This window comes from Pezoporus occidentalis, unplaced genomic scaffold (assembly GCF_034315485.1).
Source record: "Pezoporus occidentalis ecotype Australia unplaced genomic scaffold, CSIRO_AGI_Poc_V1 ctg160, whole genome shotgun sequence".
Lineage (NCBI taxonomy): Eukaryota > Metazoa > Chordata > Aves > Psittaciformes > Psittacidae > Pezoporus > Pezoporus occidentalis.
Genome location: NW_026913426.1, coordinates 747,017 through 770,833, shown reverse-complemented (window position 1 = coordinate 770,833; position 23,817 = coordinate 747,017). Strand labels below are relative to the sequence as shown.

The following is a 23,817-nucleotide window of genomic DNA, read 5'->3' as shown; positions in this document are numbered from 1 at the left end:
CAATGGCTGGCTGGCCATGCAGGGAAGCCACAGCCCATGCCCGTGCTGAGATTTTGCTGCTAACTGCAGAAATTTCAGCTTCCTTCCTACAATGCAGTAATTTCACTGCAGGGGGAGGTGGCTCAGCAGCTGCAAAGGATGAGGCTTGCATAAGGGTTGGGTTTAAGCATTAGGAAATGCTTAACCCACTCCTCAAACTGGTTTTGATACCCTAATCAGATAAATAGTCCCTCTGTAAAATGCCCTTACCAGCCTGGGAATGATGGCTGCAGTTTCCATTTGGAAATTTTCCATATATTTAGAGAATGGGCACTACAATTGAAAGCATTCCACCGGTTGAAGGAAACCCTTGAAATGGGGATCCCCATTGTCATGGTTGTGCCAGGGGCAGCGTGAACCGGGCATCCATCACCACTGCTCTGTAGCACCCAGTTTGCAGTGAATAAGACTTGCTTGATTCCGCTCTACACAATAGAAACCCAGGAACATCTCCCTGGCCTCTGTATTAGGTATTACTTTCCACTTACGGAGAAGGTATTCTGAGCTGTCATGGTCATAGTCATTGTCTTCAGGGAAATGGTTGATTCGGAAGCAATGTCCTTTGTAGATTCCTAAATGAAAAGAAAGCAAATGTAACACATGAGCAATAGAACCAGGTAAATGTGCTTCGCCAGCTCTGCTTTGCTCCCTTTTCCTCCCAGGTGACGTTAGTGAATTTTTCTCCTGTTGGTCACAAACCATCTCTCAGGTCATGATTTTTGGGCCTCGCTGAAGGAAGGGAGAGCCAGGATTTCTGGGCTCTTTTCTTCAGTCTGCCGCTAATATAGTTCTCTTGAGATTTGAAATCAGTCTGTGCTTTATCAGCACAGTGTTTATCTTAACAAGCACACTGAGTTTGCAAAGCTGCTTTCTGTTCCTAGAGTGACTGTCACTCTGGGTCCCTGCTCTGGGATGGTGGTCCACAGCAAAGCCAAGTGCCAGTCTAGCTCCCATCACCTCTCCTGTCTCATCTCCAGTGAAGTGGCTTCCCTTATCAGAACTGGCAATTGTTGAACTGTCTGAGGACTCTTCAGCTACTCTCTCAGCTTGGAAAACAAGTCCATAAATCTCTTCCTGCTCCAATTTAAACCCATATGTCCCCTCAACATTGGCTCAGCTTTCAATGACGTATTTGTTTAGTTAACTGGTAGCCTGTGCAGCAAGTCAGGTGTGAGAGTGCACTCCTGATACCTGAACGAACAACACCAGGGTTGGTTGGATGAACCCCTCGCTCGACAGAACAAGATAAGGTTCAGCACCTTGTCCATCTGGATAAAGCTTTACATCAGTATTTTGTATTATCTTCTATCATGGTTATCCATGGCCACATCCAGTCTTAGCTGCTGTTGGGTAGTTGCATTGCAAGCTTCATGGGGACCTCTCCCCAGAGAGCTTATTGCAGGAGCGAAGCCCCAGGGTGTGATTCTGCCTTGGTGCTTTCATTATTCATTAACCAGCACTTTCATGCCCGGGAACATACGTCACCCAGGATGAGTTATCCTCTGCACAGGGGTTTCGGTGCTTACAGCTCGAGCTGGCAGAAGGATTTAAAAACCTTCAGTTAATACCGCTTTAACAGAAGCACAGCTGCAGTCTGGGGGATATAAATGTGGATTTATTTCACTACCTATTACCAATGATTACAAAGATCTCAAAAGAATTACTAATCCGGAGGATTTAAATTGCACCCTGCGAGTGTCAACTGCAGGTTTGCTACTACAGTGCGTTTAATTCTTCCAGTAAAAGATGTGTCTACTCGAACTGCGGTAACGGCTCAGGCTTTCTCTGCACAGCACTTCAAAGGCTGTGAACAAGAAGTGAGTGGCTCATGTCACATCTGGAAGCGACACACCTGCCCCATCTGCCAGGCGGAGGAGAGTCCTTCAGCTGGGACTGCTCCTGCTAAGCCTGTTTGTCCGTGCATCCCTCTGCCATCAGCTGGTTTGTCACTCGCTATGAGTCTCCAGCAAGGCAATCCAAACCCCAGATTTTAAAGATCCCACTGCTTGTTTTTATGGCAGTTCACACAATGAAATTAAATCGCTCCCAGCTTAACAGGGCCTGTGAGGTTGGATGGTCATTTCTTGGAGCCTCTTTGGTATGGTGTGCTGGTTTAGAGGAAAGACATTCAGAGGATGATTTTTATCCTCTCATATTCATTAAGGAAAAAATAAATCTGAATCAGCTTCTCACCCTGGTTTCCTATGAAGTAGGCTTTTAATGGCTCTGTGCTTGTGTGTGTCTGGTGGGGCCATCTGTATGTACTTCTGTGTGTACTTTATAGACATACAGTCTGTGTGTACTTTATAGACATACAGTCTGTATGTACTTCTTCAATAACTTTTAAGGTAGTTGGTTGTATTTATCCACAGCTGATAAAAAAGTAGAAGTGTCACAGGTAACTGAGCTCCCACAACAGGATGATACACGAAGGAGAAAGCTCTGTCCATTGAAAGCTGCTTTGTGAACTTGCACGTTCACAGCATGGGCATGGGCGACAGCCCAAATAAATGTTCTACTTCCAGAAACTCAGTTAAGAGGCAAGAAGTCTGCAAGACTGAAATGTTCCCTAAGCCCCTTCCGTTTGCAGCACTGATGGATTGATGGAGGGTTTTGGTCTCTGTGAAATGGCCTTACATTATTAAACTTCTGGATGAAATGGGCCCCTCAGCAGAAGTTTCTCTTATGCTGAGGCCATGAAGCCATCCCTTCCTCCACAGGACTGAAATGCATCAGCAGGATAGGATGGGCTGGTATTAGCAGTGTCTGGGCTATTCCTCTCTTATGGTTGGAGACCTCCATTTCCTGGTGCTTATATAAGCCTAACAGAGGTGAACAAAGAGTTTAATTAGCCCCAAACAGAAAATTCCAGATGAGCGTGAGGTTTCTCTTCTATTTCCAGTTTTTAGGAATACTGTGGTTGGTCGTTCTGGCCAGCTTTATTCAGAAATAGCAAATTACTGTGACATTTGGACCTGTGCCAAACCTGTATCAATATCCAAAATACTCTTCCCAATATTTTTGCTATAGATCAGGCCATAGATACTGGCTCAGGGTCCTCTCTAGTGTCTGTGGTATTTGATACCTAATAACAGCAGCAGACTGGGTACATTTTTCCATAAACTTAACAGGTATCATATAACTCTGCAGCAGCTTATTAAGCTTTCAGTGAGGCTTGAAGGTGCTATCATGAACTCTGGTGATCTGCAGGGTATTGAGGGCTTTTTTAATCCATAAAGTATCAGAAACAAAGGCTTGCTGGGAAGCACAACAGTACCTTTCTTTTTTCATCCCGATGGACGATTTGAAACTTAGATTGGAGAAATATTAAAACTAGCAGGGTGGAAGCTACTGGAGCATGATCAGCTTTAAAAGCACAACAGCAGAGTCTGACTTGTGCTTAAACACAACAAATACAGCCAAACCAAAACAGATCTAGTGAAATACCTGGCTCTGTGCCCTAGCGTGTAAAGCAACAGCAAAGAATAAAAGTCAGGAAATAGAAGAGGTGGAAACACCTCAATTAAATTCAGTAGCAGCCATTCTGCAGCATCTGCGCCAGATCTGAACTCATTGAAGCTCTCCTCAAAGGCTTCACAGGGGCTGCCTCGAGGAAATGTGTAGACAGATGTGGTCGCTGGTCCGTGCTCACTCAGGCACACATGGGCCATTTCCCACACCAGAATGTGATATGAAGAGAGATGCTCTTTGCTTGAGTACAGGGATACAGTCCCTTATATCCCTTGGAGAGGGAGATGGAATATTTAACTTCTACTGCTGTACCCACTAGAGAGAGATAAATAAACTGCAATCACTGCCTAACAGATACTAAAATATTGAGCAGCACTTCTGGATGCCTCTTGAGAGTAAGATGTAATACCCCACTGAGATGCTGTAAGTATTACTCTCTTCTTTGAATGATTACCAATATGTTTTAATGATGCTTTTAGAAATACAAATATTATAATGTGGTGGTTTTTTTTCTCATAATAATAACTTTGTTCTGAATTTTGAGCTAGGAGTTCAGGATCTGAGTTAATGATAATGAAGAGGCAAATTTCCTCAAGTGGTGCTGGTGGTGTAAGAACACTTTTTTCCCACTGCTTGCAGCGTACATAGCTGGCATTTAAAACCTTAAAATTGTTTCTGACTCGGCCTTACTCTGTGTTCAAGGGCTTCTCCAGAAAGGTTAGCACTTCCCAAGCTCAGTAAGTGTTGTTCAGATAACTGTAATTAGAGTGTGATGTATTCCAATAATGTGATAAGGGAGGGAATCGTAGTGCCTAAGTGAAGATTTAGCTTTGTTTTGGGGTTTGAGATCTCAAAGTACAAAGAGTTTTCAACAGTAAATCAAAGCAGTGATCCCAAATTCTGATGACATACTGCCACCTCCTTGCTCCTTCTCAAATAATCCTTCAATAATCTTGCCTGTGCCACTGCAGATTGGCTCACTGGGGTTTTATTTCTTGACGACTCATGGTTAACGCTGTAGGATGCAAGTGCTTATTAACTTTGTTTGTGGTCATGTGTTACATGATCATGTTGTTGTTGGCCACACCATCGGCTGTGTCTTTGAAACAGCCATTTCCCATGGTTAATATTTATCAATGACAACATTCCTTGATGCCCTGGAAGTGTTTGCACAAATCAGCTCTGGAAGATAGAGCCTTTAAATGTCTGACAGTATTTGTTAAGGCAGGATGTACTTTTGTTTTCTCCCTCCCTTCTCCTCAAACCTACATACAACAAGATCTTTCCATAACATTAGTGTTGTGTTCTGTGTTTAAAATAGGTTTCCACCATGCAAGAAGCTAGCAGCTTTGCAGCAGAGGACCTTGTCTGCAGGGTACTTCTGTCAATAGCAATTTTCGTCTCCTTGCTCTGAGCACGAGCTTACAGGAGGCGATATCTGATAGCAGTGGGAGACACATGAGGATAGATGGGTCAAGCTGCTGCCTCTTTCTCCATCAACAGCTTCTACAGAGCTGTTGCTAGATTAACTATTTCATCTTCCAATCCTCTCACCTGCCCTTGGTAGTGAATCTATGCAGTAAAACATCAGGTTTAGGACTTGGTTGGGAAACCTCTCTTGTTTTCTCATGAGACATTTGCAGCCTCCTTGGATCAAACTCTCCCCTGCCAACACACCACGTTCTTGTAGTTCTTGAGCAGCTATAGATACTTAGTGAGCACACGTGCACGCTATTAATAGAGTTAAGCAGAGTTTTCTCCTGAGAGGGGTTACACTGATGGGATGAGGGCTACAAATGTCAGCTGCAGAAGTGGTTGCATGGCTACAGCAATTACCTGCAGGCAGGTAAACACACCCAATAACTGCCCAGGCTAACATCCCACTGACTGGTGCATTTCTTTCTGGCAAATGTGGGCCTTCTGGGATGGTTCAAAGATGTGGACTGAAATGATTTTCAAGATCATTTGACAGGAAGTGCTTGTAAATACAGGGAATGCAAGTTGTAAGGAGCTGACTGTATATTAAGAATAAGGCAATTAGTAACGATCCACTGGAAATTCGGGCCCAGTGGTTCTGCTGCTTGCATCTATCCTGTGATCGACTGCTGTGCTTGAGTTCCAGAGCCAACTGTTAGCCTGATTTACTGCAATACCACTTGAATAGCTGAATGCTTAAATGACAAGTTTTCTGACTTTATCAGCACAGAGAAGGCTGACTGACAGATAACATCACAGACAGCAAGAAAACCGTGATGTGCAGAGTGGGGCTGTTGTAACAGAAGTTGCCTGAACACAGTGTCCGTCCAAGCATGCCGTGTGAGACTGGGTTTCCTGAGTGGCATGGCTTTGCACTTCCCCCAGACAACAGTGGAGAACCTCTATTTATAGTGAGTGAGTGTCAGCACTGGACTCTGCCAGGGGAGGAAAGAAACAGTTATGTATTTTTTCTATAGGAAAGTTTCTTTGCTGACAAGTCCTGAAATCCTCTGCCGCGTGATTTGAGCAATAGTGAGCAGAGGAGATCAGACAGGCCAAAAAATGTTCCTCTCTGCGCAGTTCATAGCATGGAGTCTATCTGTGCACTGTGTTCATTTCTTTGATTTTCCACTGGCACAACTCCCCTGTCTCACTGCATTGACACACAACAGCGAATGCAGCTGCCCAGTTAGCTTTCTTTCCTCTTCATTCCTCTCATCATAAAATCACTCTTGAAGAGGAATAAGTGATGCACCTCCTTTTGCATTCAGAACCTACTGTTCAAGAACAGTATTGTTCAGAACCTACCGTGGTGCTGCTGCTCAAATTGTGGTCCTGAGCTCTCCATTCAGGAAACAAGGAACAGCATTAGATGTTTTTCTGTTTCTTGGCACTTTATATATTAAATTGTCCCAAGTTTGATTATTTGTCTCCCGCTGTTTGCAGAGAGTTTCACAAGCCTGTCCTTAAGTTACTCGAATGAGCACAGAGCCTGTGAGCCTCTGCCAGAGGATGCTTAATGCTGTCATTATAAAAGAAATCATGAAGTACTGATGTAGGTCGTGTGCAAAACACATCCCATGTGAATTTGCTACCCCACATTGCTGCTGTAACGCCACCTTCCTCACCATGGAGGATGGAGCCAGCAGAGAAAGAAGTCTTGGGAAGTTAAATACACATTTATTGGGTGTCTGCCTTTGAGAAAAGTTTGGCTGTTGTGAGCCTCACGAAGCTGGGAATGTTAAAGCATAGGTTTTTGAGACAGATGCTGTCTGGCACCCTGAGTCCTGCCAGGCCAGGAATTATTTGTCCATATGACAAATATATGCCCATATGATGTGTTTTTGTTTCATCCTGAAGGTGAGTTTGATGGGCACTGGAAGTACCAGGAGTTATTGTCGTGCTTTTGCCAGGGTAGGTCCTGTTTGCAGAAAATGTTTAGGATCTAAAAGAACCAGAAGTCCATTCCCACAACTGGGCTAGCACGGTACCCTAAACCAGCTGATCATCACGAACTTCCATGCGTGCCATGGCTGGGCTAAAGCAAATGCAGCTCAGCTGGGTCTTTAAAAGGGATTTATCCCGAACCTTAGCCATGTTTCTCTATGGGTGTTGAGAAAGTGGAACAATAATCTTTTATTTTTTTTTCATTAAAGTCCTTTCCTTCTTTCTGTCCTTCATCCCATAACTAAGAATCCATGTTTCTCATTGCAGGGAGCTGAACTGCCTACTTAAGGGCCAGATTCTGATTTCAGTGCACTGGGCTCAAATCTGTCTCCCCTAGTAACAGTGATAGCAGAATCCGGTCTTATTCCTTTGTTAGCTCCCCTTCTACTTCCTGGGCAAAAAGGAAATGCTTTTAAAATGTTGAAATGTGTGAAATTTGCCCCACTTTCTTCCTTAGGAGCTGTCATCTCTAACAAACCCTTTGGGTTCTTTTGATCTATTTTCAATTGTCTGGTGGGCAAAGCAAAACTCCTCCTCAAATCTCTGATTTTCTTATCTTCTGCTGTGACATGAATTTCCCCCTTTTCCAGTCCTCCCCTTCCGCTGCCTACAGACCCTCTGCTGCTCAGAGCTTCTCACCCATGCCCTTGGTGCCACGTGAATAACAACTGGTTGCTTTTGCTGTCTGCTCCATCTTGCTCCTCTTTAAGGTTTTTAAACACAAAGCACGTTCCTGGTGTGTTTCGCACCTTACAAGGGCTCAGACTGCCCTGGTAGCAGCGATGCTGGAGGAGATGGGTACCGGAGCAGCTTGCAGCTGCTTCTGCCCATGCACTTGCAAATGAGCTGGTGTTGGCAGGGGATCATCTCTGCTCTCATCCTGCCCTTTATTCTTAACACTTGCCATTCCCCTCACCCCTGGCAAAAGCACGTTTTCTCTAGGAACAGGTCTCAGTTTATCTTGTCATTTGACATGCTAGTCCCACCATTAACCTCACTACACTTCTCTTACCTTCATATAGTAGTTAATGCTCCCTCCTCTCTCCTTTCTATGAGAGAAGATACTGTCATATACCACCACTTTCAAGCATTTAGGGTATTATGATCTGCTTTCCCCAACTTGCCAGCACTGTGGCAGTGTCTGATCTGATTGCCTTCTGCTGTCTGCAGCCTCTCCTTGGTGCTCTTCTACAAAGCCCTCTCTGTTGGGAGCAGAGGCAGTTCACAGCTTCTCCTCTCACCATATCTCTGCAGAATGAAGGTTGCGTTGCTCTATTCCTTGCATAGCTTCCTTCTACAGTGGTCTCAAACTGCAGTGGAGCTCACGTGCTGCATTGCAGAGGAGCCATCTCCACTGACCTGAGTGCCAATTTCACAGCCATCAATAGTGACTGCCAAGGTTCCCACCTGGGCAGTTTGACCTTCCTGTCATGAACCACCCTATTCTCTTCTAACAGTCTTGAGTTTCCTGTGACCCAGATGTGGTGCCTTAGCTGATCTTCCCCCAGGTACCGATGGGTGCTCACCGTTACCCAAAGAAGTTAGCCACCACAGAGAAGACGTATCTCCCTTAGGTGGTGAAGAACTCTGCTGTTGGGTGGTGAGTTCTAGTTTTGGCTCGACCAATTTTACTCTGAGCAGTATTATTCTGGCGTGCTGCAATCCAGGATGTAACACCTGAATGCTGTTTTGTACAGCTTGGTAAAGCATCTTCAGCTTCTGGATCACCTACACCAGAAGGCATCCAGGGAAACGCCTACAGAGGCTCAGTCAGTTCTAATTCACGTGGGTATATACAGCCTTTACAGCAACCTTCTCTTTTCAGCTGGGCAAATATCATCAAAGATGTTGTACATTTGTATTTCTGTGTAAGAAATGAACACATGCAGAAAAGATGCTTTGCCAAAGATGAATTTAAAATTCTATGACAGCCTTTTGTTCCCATTATAAGGTTTTATATGAGACCTTGAGTGATGTTAGAAAATCCATGGCAGCGAAACTCATTTACCGAAGATTCACCTCACCTGCACATCTGGGAGCTAATAAAACACATCACAGTGTCTGGCTGCTGTCCTTTGAATTCTCTTTAGTCATTACAAAACTGCTGCCAGAAGTACTAACTGTCCTTGTGCTCCTTGTGCTACCACAGTGAATACCAATAGTAGCGGGGAAACGGACAGCAGTGAAGTAGGTAAGAGTGACTGCATGTTAAATATTGTTTTGAGCTACTTAATTTCCATTATTTTCTAAAGTTCCTCTCATAAATCAGCATTTTGACCATAGAAGTAATGACTGAGGTTTATTCAGCAATGCTACTATCACTTTCCCAACTGCCTTTCCTTAGCCAAACAGCAGATAAAGTCCAGTGCTGCATTATTCCACTGTTCAGGCATCCCCAGTAGCCCCTCTGTGTATTGCTGACAGCCTTTCTATTACCATCTGCAGTTTGCTCTTTAGTAATGACGTGCTCTTGTGCTGGTTTGGATGGCAAAATGGGGGAGATTTCAGGGGGGTTCTGTGGCTTTTTTTAGTCTTTTTTTTTGTTCTTCCTTTCCATGGAGCTTGTTGAGGGAATGACTTTGTGTTTCCTAGGAAGAAACACTCACATACTTCCAGTCATGATGTTCAGTTTGCACGGGGAGATAGGTTCAATTCCTCAAGCTGAGTACGACATGATGGAGGGGAGGGGAGCAATGATGGTGATGCTGCTTGAGGAACATTTTAAAGTCAGAGATAAGTTAGCCCTGCCATGGCAAGCATTCCCATGCCTGGCTCAGTCCCAAGAAACTGTCGACATTCCTCGTTGTCATGGGGTTGCTAACTCACTTCTCTGTGTCTGCTTTCCTACCTACCACCACGGCCCACGCTTGCTGTGTTCTGCCTTCACACCTCATCTCGTCCTGCGTCTCATGCTGCAGGCCTTTATCCCAGCAGCCCAGAAGTTTGTCTCACCACTCATTTCCATAGTTTGCTCTGCCTCTACTCTGCCAAAGCTGTTTCTGGGTGGGTGATATCATTGTTTTCATCCTTTTAAAATGAATTTGGAGCTTGGATAGAAACCTCCATTGGAGTTACGTAGTTTTCTACCTTAGCTAAAATTGGTCTAACGCTTGAGGAGCTGGTGTTGGCTTCTTCACCTATCAGAGCTTTTAACTGAAAGTCATTCTCCAATGACTTTCCAGCTCTTTCATACATTCTGCTCCAAAATGCCTTAATTTAAAGAGGTACTTCAGTACCGAGCAGTGCTTTTGGCACAATGTGTCAGAGACTAACTTTTTATTCACAACTCTGACTACACCGTGGCCATCATCACTCCAACACCCCACAGAGCAGCAGGAAATAAGCTGTGGTGGCATGTGTGCTAAGCCAGGATTCAGGTATATCTTGATTTGGACCAAAATCCACCTTTTTCTCCCCCAGTATTCTTGACCCTGACATACATTCACTGGTACAAAGACTGCTCATTCAAGCAGCTTGCTGCCAGTCCATCAATCATTATGAGAGGGCTCAAATGCCAAATTGTACCGGATGCAATTTGGAGAACAGATAGTCATTTTGTCTGATGAAGCGTTCGTACGCTGCAAAATGACAAATCATGTTTATTTTCACATTGTCAAACTGTGCTTTTTTTCCTGGGTTGGCACAATTGGAATCAAGTTTTCCTTCAGGGATAGCTTGGGATTTATCCATATGGTTTGCCTTACTTCAGTAAGTCATCAGTTCTCCCTCATTAACATCGTGATCAACCAGGGCTAGATGGTTTCACCTCTTACGATCACAGCATGTCTATAAAGCCTGTATCATGGCTCATCGCTACCTGGGAGAGGAAATTTAAGGAAATGGACATTCACATCTCTTCAAAGTCCCCATTGACTTTATAATTTGAGACAGTCATGGTCACACCTGGGGAATGAATGCTGTTCTTGAGCTAGATGGAATATATCCAGTACAACATGGGCTGCTTTGTCCCCTGTATCTTCTGCAACTTCAACTTTCATCCATGTGCAGCCTTGAGCTCGTACCTTCTCAGTCTGAATTTCTACTTTTCAACCCTCTTAAACTGCCATTTCCTGAGGTTCCTGAAGCATCATTTCACACCAGGCAAGCTTTGCCGTTGTCATACAGCAGCCTAGAATTTAAGAAACAACTCTCCAGGACGAGGACCTGGATAATCCTCAGGGATATCTGCGGTAACATGCACAGGATGGCCCTGGTGCCTTCTTTAATGCAAAAAACCCTCCAGATCAAGGCAGTAGAAAAATGGTTCATTTTATTGATACTCCTTGTGAGAGCTCTTGGTGTAGCTGAAGCTTACAAGGCATCACATAATTACCTCTCCACCTAAAATGAGTTATTGTCTGCTCTAATAGCAGGGAAGATCTCTAACCTGACATCTAAAACTGAATTCTTTCTTTACAATCCTTCTTTTGGCTCATTCACACTCCACAAAGTTTTTAGGACCTTGCTAGTTAAGTGATTAGGAACATTTGGACACTCCTGGAATCCTGTAATGATTCCGTATCTCTTTAATCCGTGGTGATTCATCTTAAGATGATGGCAGTTAGAAAAATAGTTGGATATTGAAGAAGCAATGGGGAAATTTCACTCCATAAATCATTTTAATTGAAGGGAATGCTTGCAATATGTCTATCTTTGTAATGCTGTGACCTTGAGTGGGATCTGCATTCATTTTGGAGCATGTCTTCCTCGTTTCTATGCCAGCTTGTTGAGTTATACATAGAAGCTAAACCTCTAGAGATTGATCATGCACAATCAGTGATGCGGGACTGAAACAAGGCAGATGACAATGGGGAATCTAAAGGTTAGGAGAAAGGGGTGTAACTGCCAAACCCTGCTGATGGCTGGAACTGGGAAATGCAAGGCAAAGGTTTCAAAAGTCATCTGGGTGACGTATTAGTGGAAAAGACATTTCACTAGGATAGATTACTTGAATACCCAGGGCTGAAGTCTAACCTTGGAAACACATGGCAGAGCTGCTGGTTACAAAGAATAGGTTCTAGTGTGAAAAGGAAAGGAAAGGAACAAATGCATTTTGCAGCTGAAACGTATCCTGGGAGAAAATACAACAGAAATATGAAGGCCTTTAGCTTGAATCCGAGTTATTAGAGGAGGAGAAGACGACAAGGTGGGCAGTGGGTGGCCGGAGGCAAGGAGAGGGCTTAGGAGGAGAGCAGCAGCTTGGCAGATTGGTGGTGCCTGTGGAGACAGGGACCAGATGGCGACCTGGGTCCTCCCTGAGCAGCTCTGCCTGCATCCACAGCCCTGCCCAGCCGAAGAGTCGGTGTCTGCGCTGCTGACAGAAGGCGAGGGGATGCACAGAGCCACTGCCTGATGAAAATAAAGAGCCTGAAACTCATAATTCCCAGGACTGATTTAAATGACTGCAGTTAACAAATGACCTAATACATCAAAATGGGACGCCTACCAAACAGATCTGCTTATATGAACACATGCAGAAGAGATTTCTTTTGGCTCTTGCACCTCAAACTTTCTATTTTCTAATGCAAACTAAGCAGTGACAAATAAAAATGAGACTGCGAACGCAGCATGACCTCTTTAAGCTTTAATTATCCATTAGAACTGTTTTCTTCTATGCTGAGATTCAGAGCAACACATTTAAGCATGTTCCTCTCAGGTTTATGGAAGATGTAACTTTCTTGTTATGCCATCTAATAAATACAGCTAAGCACAATGGCCCAACAATATCTGTAGAAACAGGATTTGGGAAAATGTGTTTAATGAATCAGAAGTGCCTCAGTCTAGTCAGTCTTGAAAAGCAAAGCAGATCATGCAAAATAACAATGCACTAAAGCCCAGATGCATAAATATTTTATTACAGAGTTTACTTTCAGTATTTCAGAACTGCATTTTACTATGAAACATCTCTACCTGCACGAGGAAAGGATAATGGTGGTGATGGCTTTGAGCAGTCCAACGTGAGATCTCAGAATTGGATTTAAATGTCCCAGCCCTTAGTAGCATCAGGCACCTCTGCCTTTGTAATGGTTACAAATGCTGATTGCGTTTTGTTGTCCTAGGATGACATGGAAGTGCCTGTGAAGATTTACAGCTGGGAGAAGAAAACCAATACATTTTCATTCTGCTGGGAAGACTGGACAAAAGGCAGGAGCCCCCAGGCCGTTGACTCCCTCACAGCCCTCCCTCATCAGTCCTTCACCCTTCTCCCTGCCCTTGTATAGCAGCATCTCGGGGACCATATTTCCTCCTGAGTTTTGAAAGCAGGACGGGACCTGGGTTTGTCACCACCTTGGCGAGACCTCCTGAAAGGTATGCAGCTCAGGAGACAGGCAGTGGCTCCGACCGCCTGGGAACGGTGCCATGCACAGGGGGAGATTTACGGCTCCTTTCCCCTTCAGACACTTCATCTGGGGCGATGCAGAGCTGACAGCTCCTCATTTCCAGGTACTGCAAACTCCTCTTCGTCCACAGGAGCCTGTACGGGCTGTTCGGGGTCCCCCAAGCTGAGTGCCCCCTAAGACAGCATCCCTGCAATGGTCCTGGCAGGCAGGCACCGGCAGCCGAAGGGCAGCTTTCCAAAACCCGCTTCTCCTAACAGGGCCACGCTCTGGTACTTACTCAGTCTTTACAACTCAGTGATATGCTGCCAATGTATTTTTGCCAAGGAGACAAAAATACGTCTCTTCTTCCTACTCCCTCAGCCTATGAAAAATCTCAGTTGTGCGCAAAGAGACTCTGTCTGTATACATGTGTGTATTTAGGGGAGGGGAAAAGAGAGGTTTTGTTAATTTATCTTCCAGTTGAAAGTCTGCCTTGTAGCCAGGGAAGCACTGTTTTCACCATGTATAAATTCGGACAGAAAAGCCTTACTTTGTGCTCAGCAGAAATGGCAGTGTGTGCAGTGGGAGTTGGGAGCAAATCCTTTAACTGCTCCAGGTCCCAGGTTCTCCTTTCTAGGATGCAGGCATGGTGGCTTATAAATAATTTGGGGATTTATGGGTCAAAAAGCTATATATTATCAAAGTCCCCTAATAATGCATGAAGAAGAGACACATCATCTTTCTAAGGTGGGGAGCTCTCTGCTTAAGAAGTGCTTCAATTTCCCCAAGGGCCAGAAAGACTTCAGGTATTTCACATGTTAACTTACTTAACTTTCAATTAAGCAAGACACAGCCCACACAGCCATGGTTTGGGATTCTAGCTATGCTCTCTGAATGGTTTGGGTACTTTAAAAGCACACGGCACAAAGAGGAGGGTTTGGAGGCTTTTTCTAACCTTCAAGGCAACTTTGCATGCTCCAAAAAGGTGTATTTCTTTTTCCTCTTTCCCCTCCCTTTTCCCCCAGACCTTGCATGACTTCAAGGCATCAAATGTTAATGAAAGTTTGCCAGGCTTCAGGGGCTGTGAAATGGAAGTTAAAAATCCTGCACCATAGGATGGCTCTAAAAATACTCAATCATGTCGAAGTACCAGCGGCTCCAGCAGCTCTCCTCCGCACAGCGCTGCTGATGCATCAGGGCTTTCTCTTCTAAATAAGCTCTTGAGAAAGTTTGCTTAGTGACTATAAATCACTTATGCTCTATAGCCTGGATTCACCAGGTTGTGTGCCAGCAAATACCTACTGCAAAGTGACTATCTGCCTTGTCATTTAACTCTTAATGGTGCTGCAAGGGAGGTGCCAGCATCCAAGGGGGATGCAGTGATGCGTATGTGCTCTGCTCTGCCTCCATCCAGGGACTCATAAATGTGCTGTCTGTCCCTCAGGATGAGCACAGCCTGAAACACCAGTTAGTGCCCAGCTCCTGAGTTCTGCTCTTCAGTGGCATTTCTTGTCCAGGGTGCTGGGGGTTGGTAGGCTGAGCTTCTACATTTTAGGAACGGCAATACCTAACCCCCTTTGCAGATCTCCTCCTAAGTGCTCTTAAGAAGGAGAGCTGTATCCTCATGAGACATGGATGCTTTTCTGCAGCAGCTCCACATGCCTCAGGTGATCTTAGCTGATGTGTCCTGCTAACCAGCAATACTCCATATGCCAGGTGTGCCTTCACTCCCTTCTGAGGGGCTCCAGCAGAGAGATTACATTCCCTTATGCTATTAAGGTGTTTTTTGCTGGATGTTTTTCTTTCCTAACAGCACTCTCATGAGTGGGAACCCAGGAGCTCATTTTCCCACACCACCAACCCCTTTTCTTCTCCAAGAAGCACAACATACTTTTCCCCCTATGAAGCAAATGAGGAGCTTGAACACAATGATTTGCATCGTGACTTCAAGCACAATGATGTTGAATACGGTGCCTAAGCCCTTCCCATCACAGGTGAAGCCACAGGAGGCTGTGACTCAGCTACACTCTGAGTCATGCAGCATGATGCTCCCCTACTCTCGGGGGACAGCACTTCCCCATTAGCCTCTACAGGCAACAAACTCTGGCTGTCTCTCACTGGTTCAGACCTTAGTGAGATGCTTGGACCCCGAACTCTGGCCGTTCCCTGCTGATCTGTATCAGGGGAGGGACAAAGAGCATGACCCCAAACCACAGTGTTGGGAAGTATTTATGTATTTATATATATGTATATATATGTATACCCAAGGAGGGGTATTTGGTTCAGGTGTGTGCAGGAAGTTTTGCCTTCCCAGGCATGGGCAGGCTGCCTGGCCATGCTCCAGCCCTGTGTTGAGTACATTGCAAGTCAGGCTCAAACTGCTATTTTTGAGCAAGTCACTAGAAATAATTCATGTGTGCAAGTTAAAATTCTGCTTAAAAATCACTCCCTGCCTCAGAAGCTTAAAACCTGGGAAATCTACAGCAGAGGATATTGAATTTCGTTTTACCATGTTCTTTCCAGCTGTTATGGTAAGCTTAGATCCTCATCCTGCACTTCTTCACTCCAAGGGTCTTTTCTCATGCAAATAGGTTCAACTCCAACACTGACAGGACCAGCCACACATGTAAGTGTTGTGAAGAATCTGCCCCTTTACCTGGACCAGATAAAAAGTCCTGTGCCAAACACTGAGCTGCATGATATTTCTGAAGTGAAAGTTCAGGTAATAAACCTTCTTTCAAGGATTTCAAAATCGATTTCCGAATATTGAGTCAATTTATTTAACCTGAGGTTTCTGGAAAGCTGGAAGGTGCAGGTTTGTGGGTGTGTGAACTGTGTGAGCAACAGCACAAAAGGGAAATGCTTTTTCATCCATGTGAGCTTCTGTAAATTGTCTTCTATTCTTAGGACAGTAAGCATAACATTAAAAAGAAAATCTAATAATTTAAACCTTGCAGGAAAAGCGGCAGGAGCGAAGGGAACCTCTGCAATGATAAATGTCTGAATTTATTCCACTGCTGCTGCTGGCTTTTAAATTAGTTTTCTTTTTCTTTCATTTCTTGCTGTTGACAAGTTGGGTTGCATTGCTGTGCCGTTCTAATGTTTACAGATAAGGAAGTCTTGAAGGTCAAACATTCTGTTCTTAGTTGTACAAGGTAATCTTCTTGTGTTGGTGACAGTGTGGAGTGATCTCGTGTCACCATGGGTACCTGAATCATGCCTGTCTAACACCAACATTCTTCATTCCTATCCCCTCCCATTAAGTTCTTACATAGGAAAAAAAGAGCCACCTACAAGGAAAGCGTTATGTGTGATGCAAATGATGGATTGGAGGAAACACTTTGCTTTAAGAAAGCTCACTGAGCCAGCGGTCTCTCCTACCGCACCCATGCACAGCTGAGGTGACGAATTGGTTTGTATTTGACTGTGACCCGTATGAATTTTGCCATAAATGCTCCAAAACACAGGCTGAGTGCAATTTGTTACTAGTGTTCATCATAATGCCTACATGTAAGCATCAACACTGCCATCGTTCAGATGCGTAACTGTCCCCATAGCGGATGCGCAGCAAACTAGACCCACATGAGGAAACCGGAAGATTGCTGAAATCCAGATTGCAGGGGAGAAGTCAGACCAGCATCTGCCCACAGCTGATCATAGCAGCGGCATGGCAGGGAAGCAGAGAAACGTGGTGAAATGAAGGTACATGAAAAAAGGACGACCTTAATTACGCCTTCCCATGTTCCTGCAGGTTCAGTTCAGTGCTCTAATACCTGCTGGATGCAGCTTCCCTTGACAGTTCTGCAACATCTAAAGGAAAGAGAGGAAAATGAAGAGGGAGCAAAACGCATGGGCCTTGATCGTGACAGGGCTGCAGCTCTTTGAATGTTAGCTTTCCTCCCTGCTACAGCATGAAAGTTTTTGGTCTCTGCTAAACTGCACTTTGAGTCAATGTGAATGGATCATGTACATGAAAGACCAGCAGCAAGAGTTTCTAGAGGCTGACAGCATGGCTGTAGATCAAGACTTCTGCCTTTTACTTTATTGATGGGAGGGACTAAATTTGGGTCTTTGTGCTGAATGTCTTTATGCAATCTTATTTTAAGGGGAAAAAACCCCACATAACAGGAACAAAAAAGAGCACTTTCCAGGAAGGGAAATCAGTCATTTTTCTTGGTATCAGGATTTCTGACTCCAGTAATATGCAGAAGTCAGGTAAATCAGAAACCTCAGCTGGAAGGTTTGGACCTGCAGGTTCTGGCAATGGGATAATATAGTGGAAATCAAATAAACCACCTTGTACATACCACCTTGCTGTGAATTAGGACTGTCCCTGCGTTTCAGTGTTGTACAATCAATATTCAGAATAAGATCCTTTCTTTTACGTGCTCAGGGGGCTTAATTCAACCCTGGAATAAATGGGCAGCTAACAATGGGCCAAACTCAGCTTGGATGCTGCTGCAGTTAATTAAGAAGAGTAGCATCAGGGATAAATTTGGCAAGGAGTGTTTAAGTGACTGCCTTGGGAGGCAGGGAAGAAAAACCCTTGCTTAGCTCACTGCATCCAGCTCTTCAAATGCAAATTAACCTGTCAACATCTGCATGCAGCCACACAGGACAGCTGCAAAAAGGAGCTCCCAGCACCCAGAAGAAGGGCTGGAAATGTTTAGTTCCAAACAGCTATTTTCCAAACTAATTTCTAGTAAATAAGAATACATTTAAAGCGGTAAACTGAGCATCTGCTACATGAAACGAATGGAGGACAGCATGTGAAAAGAAACATATGTCAAGCATGCACTTCAGATGCATTGACTACTTGCCTCCAAAACAGAGTGAATTTAAACATATTTGCAGCAAACACTGAGAAAAAAATTGCCTTTGCAACCCAAAGAAGAGGCTCAAATAAAAGCTCAATTTAAGCCTGACCATACCTTGCCTTTGCCGTGGAGGAAGAGAGCAATTCATTGTATTTCAGCTGCTGCCTGGCTTCTTTTAGCGAGGAATACATCAGGAATGCCAAGTTCAGGCAGCATTTGTTTGGAGAGAAAAATGTTCCTTTAACAGTACATTTAAAAACCCAATTAAACCAAGTTACTGCTGGAACCAAACCGTACCAGATTCAGTTCACTGGAGGGAAGATGCAAAAATACCCCCGTGCTTCTTACAAACGACCGTATCTGCCGGCATAAGACGGTGACATCCTTCCCGGACTGATTCAGCAATGTGTACAGCAGGAGCTGAGCTCTGCTGCTGCAAGGGGATTGCTTGTGACTCAATCTCTTTCTTCAATACACTGCAAGTCAGGGAAATTGCATTTCAGTATTTCGTTGGGCCCATTATCCTCAGACAAAATCTCTACTGACTTAGCTGAAGCCCTTACTTACAAAACAAGTACAGGATAAGGCTGCTTCAGCAAGCAGAAGAAGGTGAGGTTGGATTTCAGCCCTGAAGGATGCAACTCTTCTTTGCGAAGCAGCGTGCAGGAATATTTTGCTCTTGTTTTCAGTGTAACAGGGCACAGAACAAGCTCTGATGTCTCTTTTTCTTTGTCAGGGGAATAATCTCCCTACCAAGCCTGGGACGCGTGCTGCCGGTCAATCTGCCGAGGCTTTTGCTAACTTTTTGGTTATGCAGCTGTGATCTCATGGTGCAGCCTTCTCCCATGGTCCCCTTAGGAGAGAGGGAATCAGAATGGAAATAAGCCATGAGCAGCTTCTGCAGAAATCATTTTGCTATGACAATGTGGTACAATTAAACAAGACTCGTAAATCCCACTGTTACAAAAATCCATGGCTTGCACCAACACTTCTACTCATCTGTGAGTTTTCAGCCTGGATCAGGGCTGAGGAAATAGTAGAGATCTTTGACTCAGTTAACAGCACTGAGCTTTGCACTATTCACCTTGGCGTACTGTAGCATCGTGCTAAGTAACATGAAATGAGAAGACAGAAGAGAAAAGCCTCTGGAAGAGCCAGAAACCTGCCTGACACAACTGTGGTTCCCAGAACAGAGACATCGCATCCTGCCCCTTCACAGCACCTTCACCTCCTTGCTCAGGTTTGCTTCAGTACCTTTTTCCCCCTGATCCTGGGAACGATGATTGTGAAAAGGAAGAGCTGTCATTGTAACAGCAGTGAACTGACATGGCCCAGCAGCAGAGATAGGGTTTTAATCCCCTTGGCTTGCAGAGCAGCACAGTGTGCTATTGAGTGCGTGTCCACCATGGCAACAGCAGTGGTGCTCCAAGAATTCAATTTCCATGGTGCCCCTGGGCCTTGCCTTGACATCTTCATTGTTCCACAGCAAAATAAATAAATAAAAATCCAAGGGTACTGTAAAAGCAGGGCAAAATATGGAACACTATAGAACAGGGTTATTTAATGGTTAATTTAGAAAGGAACGTAGCATTAAAAACGTATGAAGGTGGCTACATATTGATGCTGTATACATATTTAAAGGGATGCCTCTCGTAAGGGCAGTGTTCCAAGCTACACCTAAAATAATGTGTGCAAAGGAAAATTAAAAGCATATTTCACCATTTGGACTTGTTTAATCTGCCTCTGAAAGGCTTTTTCAGCCCAGCTCCTGAACATTAGTATGGGAAAGGATATGAGAAAAAAACCCTCAGTTTTGGTGTAATTCTACCAAAGTCAGCAGAGTTAAACTGAGGATGATTTTCCTGGCCTTTTTAAATAGAGTGTAATTTTCTCCATGGGTAGTTATTAAATGTTATTGAGAGTGATTGCTGCTGCTGTTGGACAGGCTTTCCGGAGAGGTCACTCTGTCCCATCTGAATAGCCCCAGTGGAAAACCAGAAGAAGGTTTGTAGTTTTTACAACTTGAAGAGTCCCTGGGGGCTCTCACTACACCACACATCACTGCCTGACCCAAAGCTAAGAGCACATATCTACGCCGAGTTGAGATATCCTGGCTTGACATCCACTCCTACATCGCAAGAATTCTGCCTGTAGAAATTGCTTGAAATATTGGAGAGGGCATTGCAGAAGATATCCATGTGGACATTTGGTCCCATGTCTGTCAGAGAGGACGTATTCCTTAAGTACGCTTTCTGAGGCTCAACTGCTCGGTGTTGACATTTTGGGGCTGGTGAGGGTTTATATCCCTTTCACCAGCCGTCCTAAGCACTGGCTGAGAAGGGCATTCCCTATCTAAAAGAAGAAGGACTTAAAATAAGGATAAGATTAAAATAATGACTTCAAATAAAAATCAGATTGGACTCTGATTTCTGTAGCCTTATAAGCGCATGGACCAATTTGAAGGGTGCAAAAATGGTCAGCCGAGTGCCTACTGCATGTCCTCAAGACATAAGAGAGATCTTCAGGCTCAGTAAGCCCTAGACTAAAAAGTTCCAGTTCTTTTTGGCATTGGCAAGATTTGTGTGTGGGAAGGCACCGTTGCTGTCAGCAGCTCTCAAAAGGCACCTTAAGGATCTGGATTCCAAGTGGATGGCATTGCCCATCGCATGCAGAGCTAAGCCAGTACCCAAACTGCGTAGATGGGTAGGAGCCAAGGTGTAGCAGCACAGCATTGACCTTCCTGCCTGTTGACATAGACAGGTCCCCACCTAGCACACACATATCCAGATTTGCTCTTTCAAGGCATGTGGGTTTAATCCCTGCCTCCACAAGGAATGCAGCTGCCCAGCCAGGACCCTGCCCTGTCTTGCAGAAATCAGAACCTCAATTCTTAGGCAATGCAGCATCAGACTTCGCGTGGATCATGCATAAATCGAGATAAATCTTGGCTTAAATGGGGGCCAAACACAAAGAATTATTTATCCTTTTTACAAAAAGCCTAACTAAAAGGACTTTTGGGATGAAAACAGGAACACGAGACCTCATAATTCTCCCACTGGAGAAATTAAAATGCAAAATAGTATCTCTAAACAAAATTATGAAGCTCTGTCCCTTGAGATAGTTAAAAATTAAATGAGCAAAGCATATACCCAAGGATCTGTTCTTACCCTTGCAAGACTTTGGGCTAGATAGTAGGTATTTTCCCCCTCTCACGGCTACAATGCTGAGCTCCCAGAAAGGATTTGTCTGTGCAATACAGTGAAGCTCAGCAATAATTACCCATTGTGCTATGTGATGAGGCATCCTTTTGGTTCTTCAGTAACCCGTGCACCTGGACTTTAACTAAAAACCAAATAATATGCACAGAAAACATTTTTATGTAAGAGGAGGTGAACATCACTAAAAATCAGAGAGCCTTTGTATGGCATGCCAAACTGCTGAAGCGAAAAAATGTCTTCAGTGAAAGGGCTCAGATGTGAGCATGTTTCAGTGCACAGCTCCAGGAAAAACTCTGATAATAAATGTGAGCTTGTTATCGTTGCTTTTCAGTGGGAAGTAAAGCCGGAAGCAGGGTCATGCTGGCTAATTGAAGCTTACATTTTCATTCAAGCACTGCATTTTAATTATAAACTGGTGACACAAGTGTCACTTAGTTCTTACCCTGTTTTAAGTGTGCATACATATAAAGAAATATTTTCAGTTATTAATTTATTCTTGTGATCATACGCATTATCCTACATTATGTCTACCAGGCACGTGCCTAATGACATGTTTGATACGCGCTAATTCTCATGCCTCTTTTAATACAGGGCTTACACACACATTTTAGGCTGAACACCGTGCCAGCTGGCCACCAAAACAGGTACACACTCAAATGCTATAAAATGAGCATTAGGAACTGTGTACCCGTATTCTGGCCAGCTGCAACCACTTGCTCAGCCCTCCTAGGGCAAAGTGGTCATGCCAGAAAAAGGGATAACCTGCGAGAGTGGCTGCATCCAGCACTGATGCTTGGAGGTGCCAACAGTGAGGTTCTGGCTGCCTGGGTCTGGCCCTGATCCTGAACCACTTGCCCTTCACCCAGCTTGCGAGTGCTCCTCTGATGCTGCAAAGCTGAGCGTGTTGGCTCTGTGTGCGGTTGAAGCCATGGGTAAGACTTAGAATTCAGGTGGACGATTTCTGGCTTGTTTTTCTTTCCCTATAGGGTTTTGCTGCTGTGTCCAAAGGCTGTGTCCAACTAGAATGCTGCCATTTATAAACAGGAATTAAAATGAAATGAGGAAAAATGTCACTGGGAATTGGTTACTGAGAGACACAAAGTAAGTTATTAAAAATCAGACCAGGAGTACAAGCAAAAACAAGGCGAATATCCCTAGAAATCAAGTTGTGAGGGTAAACTTCTTTCAAAGCCATCAGATGGACTGGGATAGCTATATTTTTCCCCTCTTAATTTTCTACCAAACTATAAAGAGGATTCTATTTTAATAGCACTACCATAGCGGGACATTGCAAATGAATTGTTTGAATGGCTATAATTAGAAGTGATACTGTGAATACTGCCCTAGCATTATTCCTAAATACTGGCTGTTTTTTTATCCAGGTCTTGCATCTTTAAGGATCCCAAAGCATCTCCAAAACTGTCTGCATTTGCCAGTGCTAAAGGCAAGGGCAAGAGTACAGCAAAACAGGCCGAGCAAAGGAGAAATGCTTACCAACCTCTGCAGCAAACCTTCTGCCTACTGAGGACAGCCACAGGATGTTAAATCGCATGATTAGCAGATAGTCTTGGGTGAATATTTTTGGAAAACCCCTAAGTAACCTAAAAAAATGAATCCTGTTGACTCCCAATGCAATGTTGAAAGACAAAACTTCACTGGAAATACGAGTTCATAAGCCACAGCCTTTGAAACAGCCACTCGTCATCGCAGAGCATCTTTTGTCGACAGACAAAAACGTGTTTTCGCAGCAGGCAGAGCTGGGGGGGATGTGGACCAGCTCTGATCCAAATGCATGGTGGGCAGATCCAAGCAGCGTGAAGCCTGAGCCAAGAAACTCAGCCTCTTGCCAGGTTTATTGGCTGAGGTTCAGCACATGCATAAATGTAGAGGGGCTTTTCGGATGGAGGCCGTCTGCATCCTACCGGTCCATCGGGAAGAAGTTGGTCTGTCTGCAAAGAGCACACTGGTGAACCCAAAATTGCTGTAATGGAAATGATGCTCTGCTGCCTGCTGGCAGGAGGGTGAGGATAAGCACCCAACTGGTTCTGGTTAGCAACTGTCGGTTTAAGAAGCCACTTCCAAACAGTTACATACCTTCCTGATTTATTAATTGATATTTTACCATGTTGAGGATAGCTTTGCTTGATACTGATGTTTTCCAACAGTTCCTCAAATAAAACTTGGTTGAAATTGTTAACAATGTTGCTGGGATTTAATTGTACAGAATAAACTGCTGCCAGCCAGGCATATGTCAGGTGGCAGAGTGGGATCATGGGACAGTAAACTGAGGAGGAAATAGATGAAGAGTCTGGGGCTCTCCCTCTGCAGCCCACCCTGGAAACTGGGTTCCCAAAGTTTTGGCAGTTCATAATTGCCAACAAATAACCTACCCACCATCAGCAGAGGTGTATCTGCAGAGTAGCAATGCGCTCTGGACTATTTACTCCACTGGCTCAAGTAACTGAGCTCTGTTCAGTGACTCCGAGGGCTTTGACCCTGTTCAAGATCCATGTGGATAAAAATGCGATA

General features: G+C 44.4%; 1 protein-coding gene and 1 long non-coding RNA gene across 2 annotated transcripts in view; one reads left to right on the top strand and one right to left on the bottom strand.

The window, feature by feature from the left end:
- Positions 1 to 23,817, bottom strand: part of CACNG4 (calcium voltage-gated channel auxiliary subunit gamma 4) — a 42,819-nt gene that overhangs the window by 9,657 nt on the left and 9,345 nt on the right. The window contains exon 2 of the mRNA XM_062612595.1: positions 528 to 611. Within this exon, the coding sequence (XP_062468579.1) occupies positions 528 to 611 (84 nt within the window). The remainder of the gene's footprint in view (positions 1 to 527; positions 612 to 23,817) is intronic.
- Positions 8,175 to 23,442, top strand: LOC134160495 (uncharacterized). Its single transcript, XR_009963564.1, has 4 exons — positions 8,175 to 8,533; positions 12,993 to 13,242; positions 22,275 to 22,389; positions 22,671 to 23,442. It is a non-coding gene; the product is annotated as an uncharacterized LOC134160495 (long non-coding RNA).